This window comes from Siphateles boraxobius, unplaced genomic scaffold (assembly GCF_051911475.1).
Source record: "Siphateles boraxobius isolate OS27281-9 unplaced genomic scaffold, OSU_SipBor_1 9, whole genome shotgun sequence".
NCBI classification, from domain to species: domain Eukaryota; kingdom Metazoa; phylum Chordata; class Actinopteri; order Cypriniformes; family Leuciscidae; genus Siphateles; species Siphateles boraxobius.
In genome coordinates, this window is record NW_027509219.1 from 17,547,418 (window position 1) to 17,559,426 (window position 12,009).

The 12,009-nt window shown below is 36.3% G+C and overlaps 1 protein-coding gene across 2 annotated transcripts in view; it reads left to right on the plus strand.

The window, feature by feature from the left end:
• The window catches only part of ghra (growth hormone receptor a), a 42,650-nt gene that overhangs the window by 25,502 nt on the left and 5,139 nt on the right, over nt 1-12,009 (plus strand). The window contains exons 3-8 of one of the 2 annotated variants that reach the window (XM_077222609.1): nt 7,458-7,590; nt 8,091-8,263; nt 8,360-8,538; nt 10,476-10,629; nt 10,755-10,845; nt 11,506-11,575. In XM_077222609.1, the coding sequence (XP_077078724.1) occupies nt 7,458-7,590; nt 8,091-8,263; nt 8,360-8,538; nt 10,476-10,629; nt 10,755-10,845; nt 11,506-11,575 (800 nt within the window). Of the gene's footprint in view, nt 1-7,457; nt 7,591-8,090; nt 8,264-8,359; nt 8,539-10,475; nt 10,630-10,754; nt 10,846-11,502; nt 11,576-12,009 lie in introns of both variants that reach the window. The other variant, XM_077222608.1, reaches the window with a different exon arrangement.

Sequence of the window (12,009 nt, forward strand, 5' to 3'; positions counted from 1 at the left end):
TGAGGGGTTCCACAGTCAAAATAGTAGTTTTAGAGCACTGAGATGGTCAACCCAGATAACCCTTAAGGAATAGATCTTTCTGAGAGACTTTCTTCCCGTGGGACTTTAATCAGGCATAATTTGGAAAGCACTTCCGTTGCATGGTTTCCGAGGAAAAGTCTGGCCCCATCGCATTGTACAAACAGGGAAATCATGACTCTCCAGACACAAACCCTTTTTTATTCCAATTTCTACATGTTGGGTAGCTTATCATTTTGCATTTTTAATGCTAGCGAATTTGCATAAAGGTTATTTACTTGCTGCTGTACTTCTTGCTCTCTTGAAATGTAATTGATTTATTTTAATTGTGTTTATTTTAAATATTGAACCACTTCAGATGTGGTTATACAGTGGGTCACAGTCTGTGTGTGTGTGTGTGTGTGTGTGTGTGTGTGTGTGTGTGTGTGTGTGTGTGTGTGTGTGTGTGTGTGTGTGTGTGTGTGTGTGTGTGTGTGTGTGTGTGTGTGTGTGTGTGTGTGTGTGTGTGTGTGTGTGTGTGTGTGTGTGTGATTGGTAATTAGTTTTGAAGGGCAGAGAGAATGAAAATTATGTAATCACTGCTGGCATATTTTGTGCTAATTACTTGGCTTGTTTATTGACCAAGTTGACCCTTTCGTTGCTTAGGTCAGAAAAAATGCGCAAGTCAAAAACATATTTTTTAAGTGTTTCTGGTGACAACAGCAAAATGCAAACAAAGGCTTGTTTTTACTTCACCCTTTACTTTGACTCGAAAATGTAAATTGAATACATAAAGAAAAAACTTAAGCTTTTAACCTAATTGTGTTTTGAAAAGATGAGCAATCTGTGTAGCTCTTTACCCATTAACAGCCCATTGGCGTAATAAATTATGCAATCACAACCATTTCATTTAAATGAATCGCAACAGCTTTTTGTGTTCTTTCATAATTCAGGCTTCCGGAGCAAATGAATGTAAAAGGAGCATTAAAGCAGCACTATGCAGGAATTTCGTTTTTGTCAAACAGCGACCCCTAGAGTCGCTGTAGAGTACTTGTATATAACGTTACTGTCGTAACAACTCACGCAGAGCGCGACAGTCTATGATCTGCACTCACGGCCTCTCCACTTTATAATAATAAAGTAGCCTACCGCGTTAGGCTAACCTGAGCCTAAATGCCAGATGAAATCAATAAAGTTACATCATGTACGTCGCATTATTTCATAACAATGTCCGTTATTATTGATGTTGTTAGACATGATTATTGCAATTTATCATAATAGTTTGCAAATTGCTCTCATTTACACTATTTACAACGTGTAGGCTTATTTTTGTCCTGATAATTATGTGAGATATTGACAACTGTTCTCATGATAATCGTAGGAATAAACTTTACCAGTGAAAGCCTGAGCGAGTAGGACTCTTGTCCGGTTCCTCGCGCTGTCAGATTCTCGTTACCTTTTTCTAGACTCTTCCGACCGCTTTTCTTTTTTTTCTCCATTCTGAAAACGCAGGTCCAATATTTACTCGTGACTGACTCCTCGCTCGGGCAGTCTGCCGTTTCCTCTTTCTCTGTTCCTCCGACAATGCTTTCCTAGCTTTCTGCTTATATGCCAGTTTAGCCATGACGATAGTTGTTCTTATAGCTAGCCAGATCTGGATGGGGGCGTGTATGCGTGTAATGTGTGCAGTGCCGTAAAGCAATTCGTTACATCGCGAGAGCTGAAATCACGCGACACTTCCTGCCGGCCCAAAGTTGCAAGTGGGGTTTCTCCACTCAAAGGCACCAGAGGGGGTCGAGACGACCACCATTCAACCCGAAAAGAGTCATATAACCATTCCAATAACTCTGAAGCTGTTCAGTTAAGCTAAAAAAACTGCATAGTGCTGCTTTAAATTAGATATTTGAGCTTCTTTTATGTGTTTCTCAAATGAGTGAAGACAATTATGAGCTCTGTATTTATGTTAAGCCATTGCGGTTTGCTTATTCATTATTAATTTAGTTGTAAAGCATATTGATCAGAATGCTTTCAGAAACAACTACTGTTGAACAAATAAAAAACAACAAGCCTTCTGTGGATGGTACATGGCTTGGTACATGGCAATGAAGCTCATTATGGTTCTGATCTTCTGGTGATAAACATAATGTTCGTTTTCACCATAATAAAGCCTTGGAATCCCTGTCTGTTAACACGTTTATATGCTAATGGAACATAATGTTCTCATGCTGTTTTTCTCACAGAGGCTGGGTTTTTTATTTACCTACTTTGTGATTTTTCCAGATTGCTTGAGGTGTCCAAGTGACCTGCACACACTAAATATACACGTAAGAATAACAAATAGCATGTTTAGCTCCTTTAAAGGGCACTCTGGGCAGAGGATGCTACTTGAAGTATCACATATTTTTTACAACGTTACCTGGATTTAAAACCATCACCATACACCCAAGGTCTTTCAAGGAAATATTCCTCACATGTTTTCATGAATGGGTGCTTTTAGCTCCATAAAAGTGTAATGTAACATGCCGTTTTTACAGAATTACCCTATGATTTAGTTTATTAAAAAGTTTTCAAATTTGTCCATCAAAATCAAAATATGATCTGACCTCAAGCAGTTCTATTCTGTAAAAAAACAGCAAAACATGGTTAATGTAGTGTAATGTTTAATATAGTTTACAGTACAGTAACACACAGTATATTCAGTAATATTTATATACTTTAATATAGTGTAATGTTTAATATAGTTTACAGTACAGTAATAAACAGTATGTACAGTCATATATATTGGTAAATGGTAAACAAATTCTGTATTATGCAGGCCAGACAAGTGTGCGTTTGTTTATTTATTTATATATATATATATATACTGGTCTGGCCTGGATAATACAGAATTTTTTTGTCGCTTTTGATTACGTTTTTTTATAACCAAGCAATGCTGAATTTTGTTCAGTCTGTGGTGTAAAAAGGTTGCATTTGCAATGAAATTAAACGCTTAAGCAAAACATGGTCAGGTCAAAGTGTCTGAGTAATTTTTGGTCCCAAATTTGTATAAATTTTACTGGTAGTCCACTGTATGAAGAAATTTTGGGTATAATATGTCACAGTTTACTTTATTTTGCTATCCTCACTTACATAAATTAATTATAGTGTCCTGCACCCACTAGTAAGAAAATATAAAAAATTATATCTGGTGTCTGAAAAATTTGACTGCGTATATAAGTGGTGGCAAATCGATTAAACACAATTAATCACATCTGATATAAACGTTTTTGGTTTTTGTAGTGTGTATATTAGTGGTGCTACATCTTGATTATATGTTTGGTTTATCATCTGTTGTAATTTGTGAATTATATAAACATTTTCTCTATGGTTCTAAGTTTGAAATGTTCTGTTTGATTTTTATCATAAAAACACAATCAAAAGAAATGAGATTAAAAATGGTCCTTCAATGTGTAAGGAATTTGTATTTAAGGTAAGGCGATCACAATTACAGTATAGAAATTCTGTTTTTAGAATGTTTGTTATTTCAAAACCTTGGTAACTAGCCGTTTCTCTAATAAAAGATGAAGAATTGAAGGAAAGATGTTATGAATGTACCATTGGGATTCAGATTATAGGGCCACAAATGTACAGCTTTGTGAAGTACAGCTTGTTAGTACTCACTTCAGGTGCTGTGTCCTTCAGTGTCAGTATAGGCACATTGATGCTCACTGTCAAATGGATTTCACATGGGTACTGAATGACGCACAGCTGTATCCGCATACACACAGAAGCTCACAAGACGTTATGTAAGTGCTGTGATAAGTACTCCTGTGTAACAGACACATGCTATTTTCTTCTGTCGATTAGATTCGCTGAAGTATGCACTTTCTTCTGATTCTGCTATTAAACCGTCGTCGTTGCAGCAAATGAGTTGGAAAAGATGGAGCATCTGCTCAGGAGCTCATAACCCTGAGCCAATCAAGACATTTGCTGGACAGCAAGTGATAAAGTGATTGCAATCCATCAAGTCGGTTTAATTGGCAAATGTGGCCAATTTATTCAGTAGTTTGCAGTTAGCCGAAGTGGAAAACATTTGTCCTGGCTTTCGGTCTGAACTGGTATCCTAGTTACCGGTGGTGTCTCTTTGCGGGGAGCAAAGTAAACATCATGTTTTTCATTCATGGGAAATCTTCACCCACACAAGCTGTAGCTTTATTTACGTTTCCAAGCAGTAGGTGTGTGCATAAGCGACATGTTCATTTATTATTCATAAGTAACAGAAATGGAGCAGAAAAAAAATTGAACACACAAATCGCTCAAATTATTTTGGCTTCACATCTTCAAATTTGTTTTTTGTTTTTTTGTTAGAACTTTGATACTGATTTTGAATGTCATTTTTATTTAGTTGCTACATTTTCATACTGGAACAAGTATTGCATTTCATCAATGATTTGTAATGTCTCTTGTGTAGGAATTATTGGTCAGTCCAAAATATTCACGCCCGCACAACCACATACACAGATTAGTATTCCACAACACTGCCAACACATTAGAATGATAGATGAGCTGTTTTTGCGCAAGTACTTTGGCTCAAAAGCTCTGACTTAGAGATCACAGTTTCAACAGCATATACTCAAAAACGGCATAACTCACTGTTTGTATAATTGTCAGAAAGAGATTGTGGTGAAACGTCCCAGAAAGAGTTTGCGTGCTCTGCTTATTGTGAATATGATTGGAGATTGTATTGTAGCAAAGGAAAAGAAAATGTAGCCAAAGCACATTTTTTATTTTTTCCTCTTATACCACATCTGATTTGTCAGTGAATTAAAAAGTCTCCCACACTGACATCTAACACAGTTGAAACTGTTCCCAAATCTAAATATTTGGCCTTTTTACAGCTGCTTTTGCAACGGTTTTTTAGAGGGCAAATTGTGTGTGCTCGAAGACCGCTAGGCTGATTTTTGCCCCCTTTGCAGCACCAAACCAAATATTGACCAGGAACAATTTAGTAGTGATAATGTCCCTATCTGTTCTGTCCCCATCTTTTCCGCAGTGGCCCACAAATCATCTGTTCATCTCAGACCTAATCTCTTCCTTATAGCAGGCTCTTTTATTGCACATGCCGGAATTTCAAGGGGGAGGGAGCAGCCATAACAGAGTTTTAGGAGTCAGAAAGGGGGAGAGAGGGGGAGTTCTAGATACTGAGAAGATCCAGATTAAAACTTTAGTCTTTATTAATGAATATTTATAGCGAGACACTGACACTGTGTTTCATGTTTAACACCGTAAAGCTGCTTGATTTTAAGCAATTCATTGTTACTAGAGTGCGGAATTGCAGAGCTTGTGCAAACATATCCACGTTGCTATTATCAGATGCTTTTCTTGTGCTTTTTTACAAATGCTTTCTGTTTTCTCATTTTTGTTGTGTTTATTTTGTTATTGAGAGGAAAATTTCACAGGACATATTTACATAGTCATCTAAATGTCGCTCTCAGCAGAGCGGGCGCCGTCAGATGTTCGCTAACAGTATTTCGATGCTTGCGTCTTTCGAACTTCGTTTTACCCCTAAGCGAAGAATGAAAAAGAGCTTCGCCTTGAGTATATCGGGGCCTTAATGGTACAAATATATTGCGCATGCCTGTTTTTTTTTTGTCGTTTTTAGACAATGTGATTTAAAAATTATACCCAAGTTGTTGTGTTCATATTTAGCATTATAAATGCATTTTAAAGGGGGGGTGAAATGCTATTTCATGCATAGTGAGTTTTTTACACTGTTAAAGAGTTGGATTCCCATGCTAAACATGGACAAAGTTTCAAAAATTAAGTTGTACGTTTGATGGAGTATTTCTGTGCCACAAATACTCCTTCCGGTTTGTCACAAGTTTCTGAATTTTTTTTTTGAATATGGGCCTGTGTGACGTCAGATGCGCCGGAATTTCCTTATTCGGGTCCTAAGGCACTTCTCCCTGCGCACCTGTAGCCTAGAGCGAGAGAGTGAAGGCAGTATGCCCATCAAAGCGCTGTGCTCGGCTTTTGCAGATCGTCTTATGCTTAAGGATGGAGCAGTCTTGATAAAGGTTCACGGTCGTGCGTTGGAACCGCAGGCGGTGAGTAAAACTGCTTCAAATGTCTGTGTGTTGTTAACTATCGGCGTGTAAGCACAGCAAGTAAACAACATGATCACGTATAGTTAATTTATCTATGGAGCATGCGATGTATGGTGTGTGTGTGTGTGATTAAATACATTTGTTTAGCTGGCCACTGTAGTTGTCTGTTTGTTTATTGTAAAACCAAATCATGTCCTCATAAACCACGAGTAAGCACACAGAAATGTTGTGAACTCGCGCATGACATGGTGTTCTAAAAACACTCCGCTAAAGTTCAAACCATTTCTACTTTTAAAAAACTCTCGAGACCTTTTGTTTTTCCCCCATTTCACTGCCCATCTCACGGGATCTGATTCGGGATCAAAAATGTATGGCTGAATCTGATTGTTAGCCACGGTTTGTTTTGGGATGTCACATCTTCCAGACGGTCTCAACGCAAAAGCTTCGCGCGCTCGGGATTATTTAGCTCCGCCCACATCCGTTCGTTTTTTTCCGGAAAGACTCGGTACAGCCTGTCTTTCTTTTATAAATATAATAAAACTAAAGACTTTTTGGAGATTTGAAGGATGCAATACTACTCTATAGGTACTCAAGATTAACATGAGATTGACTGAAACTGAGTGTTTCACCCCCCTTTTAAAATACCTCTGTTTTTACTGTAAAATCACAAGAATATGGTTTTCTCATTTTAGTAATTCAGCAAACACTCACAAGCAAGGTTTGGGTTTACATTATATGTGGATGTGTGTTCGTGAACTCACTTAAGGCCACTGCAAATCCCTTCCCCACACGATCAGTCCTAACCAGCGTCGCTCTGAGGGCTGTTTTGCCGTGCTCAGCAGCTGCGGGATGGAGGAAAATATATCTTGTTGTCACTAGAAGAGGGCTGGATGAAGGAGAATGGGAAAAATGGTTGTGCTGGGGATCCTCAGCAGAAACGTTTCTTCAAAGTAAATTAGATATTTTAACGGCCCACTCCATTCCCAAAGCCACTATTAATTTAAGCTAGATTTACTCTTACAGGTACAATTCAGAAATGGATCAGGTAAAACCCAGTGTCATAGAAAATCTAGATACCTAGCGGATTTGGTGCCACATGCTAGCTCTGCTGATTTATACTGCAGTTAGAGGGCGAAATAGAGGGCGAAAAATCAATTGCATCCTCCAAGTCTTATTTATGGCTGCGCAAAAGCAGAGGATGGAGAGGACTGCTGGTGAACTTGGCACCAGAGGAGCTCAACTGCAGAGGACAGAGTTCACAATGTGCCAAAACATAACATGCAGACAGTATATATATATATATAAAGAAGAAAATATTAAGATTTAATAAAATAATCATTTATACCTTCGTTTTATCTTCCCTTCCTGCATCAGATCCCAACAGAGGACCTCATTTTACGGGCTGCCGCTCCAGAGAGCAGGAGACCTTTCGTTGCTGGTGGAGTGCCGGGACCTTCCAGAACCTCACCGAGCCTGGAGCACTCAGGGTCTTCTACCAGACCAAAAAGTAAGAGACAAATCAATATCAGTATTCAATTTCTGACGCAATGTAAGAGTCCATGAAAAGGTAAATGAAACCAAACGTGAACGTGACATTAATATAATATATGTATATGTAATGTAATGTATATTAAATATTCAATATTGTCATGCTTAAATTGTGTGTTATTTGGCTGAATATTTATATAAGCAAAAGTGAATATTTTAGGTGCTGTGGCTTTTTCACCATTTTAAGTAAACTTTTTAGTATCTTTTTTATTTTACATGAGGTTTTAACAAATGTATGATTAAAAGAGCAAGTAAAATATGTTTTAATATGAGTTTATAGAAGCTGCATGCATAATAATTATAAAATAATCATTAAACGATGTTTTCATTATGTCATTTGTAAGTATTTCAAGTCAACTACTATACATTTACTGATAAATCCATGCAGTGCAATTTACTAAGATGTCTAATATTTGTATACATCTAATATTATGGTTTTCATTATTATTTGATATTTAGTGCCCTCTCCACTAGTGAGTGGCAGGAGTGTCCAGACTACACACGTACTGTGGAAAACGAATGCTACTTCAACAAGACCTTCACACACATCTGGATCTCGTACTGCGTCCATCTGCGCTCGGTTCCTCAGAACATAACCTATGATGAGAACTGCTTTACAGTGGAGAACATTGGTAAGTTAATATCTGTGAAAGTGCTTCATTAAGGTTTTGACACATCAATAGAAAATCGACGTGGAGGCCTGAATTAAATGTTTTGTGACTTCCTAGTTCATCCTGACCCACCAATTGGGCTGAACTGGACTCTACTGAACGCGAGCCGCTCAGGGTTGCATTTTGACATCCTTGTGCGCTGGGCTCCCCCTCCGTCAGCAGATGTGCAGATGGGCTGGATGAAACTGATGTACCAGGTTCAGTACCGGGTCAGGAACACCTCCCAATGGGAGATGGTATGTCTCTAGCACCAGAAAAATGAAATATTGCAGTTGGCAATTTTTTTTTTACAAGGAATTATTGAAGTAACAACATTGTGTGTGGGAGAGACTCGTTTGATTCTCAGCCATACAAACGACTTATAGTCACTTGCACCATTTATTTTCAGCCTATACCTGGATTCTGAAATTGCCATGCATTCAATATATATTAAAGGCGATTTATGAAAAAAAGTTGTAACATTTTCTTGGCTTCAAAAGTTTGGGGTGAATAAAATAAAAATGATAATAATACCCTTATTCAGAGAGGCTGCATAAAATTTATCAAAAGTGACCGTAACGATATTTATATTACAAAATATTTATGTTTTAAATGAATGCTTGACCTTTATTCATCAAATAATCCTGAAAATCATGGTTTCCACAACAATATAGCAGCAAAAACAAGAATCATTATTAATAATTGAGTACAAGTAATAATTGATTATAATTTTGCACTAAATCAGCATATTAGAATGATTTCTGAAGGATCATGTGACACTGAAGACTGGAGTAATGATGCTGCAAATTCAGCTTTGCATCACAGGAATACATTATATTTTAATATATATTCAAATAGAAAATAGTTATTATATTTTATATTGTAATAATATTTCACAATATGACCGTTTTTACTTTATTTTTGATCAAATCAATTCAGTCTTGGTGAGCATACTAGACTTATTTCAAAACCATTAAAAATCATAATTATTCCAAACTTTTGACTGGTAATATATAATTATATTTATACTAGTGCTGTCAAATTAAGTGATTAATCACTTAATCAATTACTCATGTGATTAATCACATGTAACATTTAGTATGTAACACACACACACACACACGTGTGTGTGTGTGTGTGTGTATAAATATATTCACACATGCACATACAGTATATATTTACATGTATTTATACTACTATGTAGTGTCTTAATTAAAAGGATTGTTATGGCATGCATAACTGTACAAATGCTCTTTAAATAATATATTTTTCACATTAATATATTAAAATTAACCTTTAACATTTCACATCTGCCAGCAACCAAGCATTCAGCAGTGCTGTGGCATGAAATAATATAAACCTAGAGAATCCATTTAGCAAAGTAAGGCAGAGTTCATCAGACCATCACAGAACATTATGCTCTAGCTGTTTTGATCTTCCTCTCTCTTGGTGGACTCTCAGCCGTTGCGGTGGAGGAAAATGGTTGTACCATCCTATTTATTGTATTCTGAGAAAAACAATTTTGTGTTGGAGATGCAACATAAGCCAGTATTCATCGACTCTTTCTAAAAGGGTCACCACTGGTCCAGAGCAGTCCTATGTGCTCTGTAATTCAGGCACATGTTGGGAGATCTTTGCGTCTGGTAGGATCTTTAAGAACCTCTGTCTCAGCTTACACTCCTTGACAGCCACGTTCCCCCGGCCTGCCCAACGGTCCTGCCAGACTGAGCAGACGCACGAAAAACCACATTCAGCCACATGTTAAATCCCTGCCGTATGCTGCCAGGCCTACGAATCAGAGGACGAATGATTCACTGTTATAGTTATTTCTGTAGGTCTTCTGCTGAGGTCACAGACACAACTACTTTAGATTTTAGTTTCCCCAAGGGAGTTTCACAGTTATAAACTTTAAGAGTATTTTTAGTGAGGTTCTAGACAGTTATTCTCTTTGTGGGATAAAATACGGTGCTAAAATGCTATTTTACAATTCTTGGCTTGGAGAAAACATTGCTGGATAGATGATAGACACAGACAGACAGACATATATATATATATATATATATATTAAATTGACTTACTTGGAGAAAACATTATTTTCACATATCCATGTCACATATCTAATTGCTCACAAATGGCAGTTTTTTTCCTCAATCCATTGATTTCTTGTTTACTTTTTCATCCTCTTTTATTGCAGCTGGACCTGGTGAGTGGCACAGAGCAGTCCATCTACGGTCTGCTCAGTGACAAAGAGTATGAAGTCTGTGTGCGCTGCACGATGTCAGCCTTTAAGAACTTTGGCGAATTCAGCGACAGCATCATTGTACATGTGGCACAGATACCAAGCAAAGGTTAGTCAACATCAAGAGCTTAACTTGTTTTTTGCAGAAAGTCAATCCAGCTGTGCAGCTGGACCATCATGAATCATTTAAGCAAATTGCTTCAGGTTAAGGAAAGACCATTTTTCTTTACGCAGAATCAACATTCCCGATGACGTTGGTGTTGATTTTTGGAGTGATTGGAGTGATGATTCTTCTTGTCCTCCTCATCTTCTCCCAGCAGCAGAGGTGAAAGATTTCGTTTATAACACTTATAAGGTGTATTTCACAAAGAAATATTAATATAGTCATATTTGCCATATTTCATCCCCAAATCAAAATACATTTTTTAAATTTAAAAATTAGATTCAACACAATAAAAAGGAAGCCTTTTTTTAAACCATTGAGATCATTTAAGATTATGACAATTAAACAGATTTTAGCCCCAAAGTTTAATTATTGTTATGTGAAAAATTAACACAAAATCTAATACAAATATTACAAAAAGTAAAAAACTGCATAAATAAAATTCAATACAACAAATACCACTGTTGATATAAAAAAATTGCAAATTTACTTTATTATTTAATATTCTAATATATTTTTATATAATAGTAGTAATATTACTAATTCATTATTGTTTAAAAAATATACACACACACACACACAGACATATATATATATAGACAAAATAAATACTAAAAAATCTGATGAAAAACAAATAATATATATATATATATATATATATATATATATATATATTTGTTTTTCATCAGATTTTTTAGTATTTATTTTAGGGTAAAAAACGTAATTGGTTTCATGTTAAGCTGTAAGCAGCGAGTTGCTTTGACTGTACACAATTAGAAATTCATAAAATGGTTTGCATTTAACAAAAAATGTTTCCAGCAGGTTGATGGTAATCTTTTTACCACCTATTCCTGCACCTAAAATTAAAGGCATCGACCCAGAGCTGCTAAAGGTAATTTTGCATAAAACATAAGACTTTGCATTTCAGTCTTCATGTATGTTCATCATTTTGTTAATCTTTTTCATTCAAATTATATTTGTTTTGGTTTTGCAACTGCAATTAATTATAACCATGTGTAATACAGTATGTATAGCATGTAAAATATAATGCCTGGTGCTTTTCTGTTTATAAATATGATAGGAAGAAAGATTTAAAGGGATAGTTCACCCAAAAATGTTAATTCTGTCATAATTTACTCCCCCTCAAGTTGTTCCAAATCTCTATGAATTTCTATGAACACAAAAAGATATATTTTGAATATGAGTAACCAAACAGTTGATGGACAGTCCATCAACTGTCTGTTTTCCGACATTCTTCAAATATCTTCTTTGTTCAGCAGAAGAGAGAAACTCATACAGGTTTGGAACAGCTTCAGGGTGAGTAAA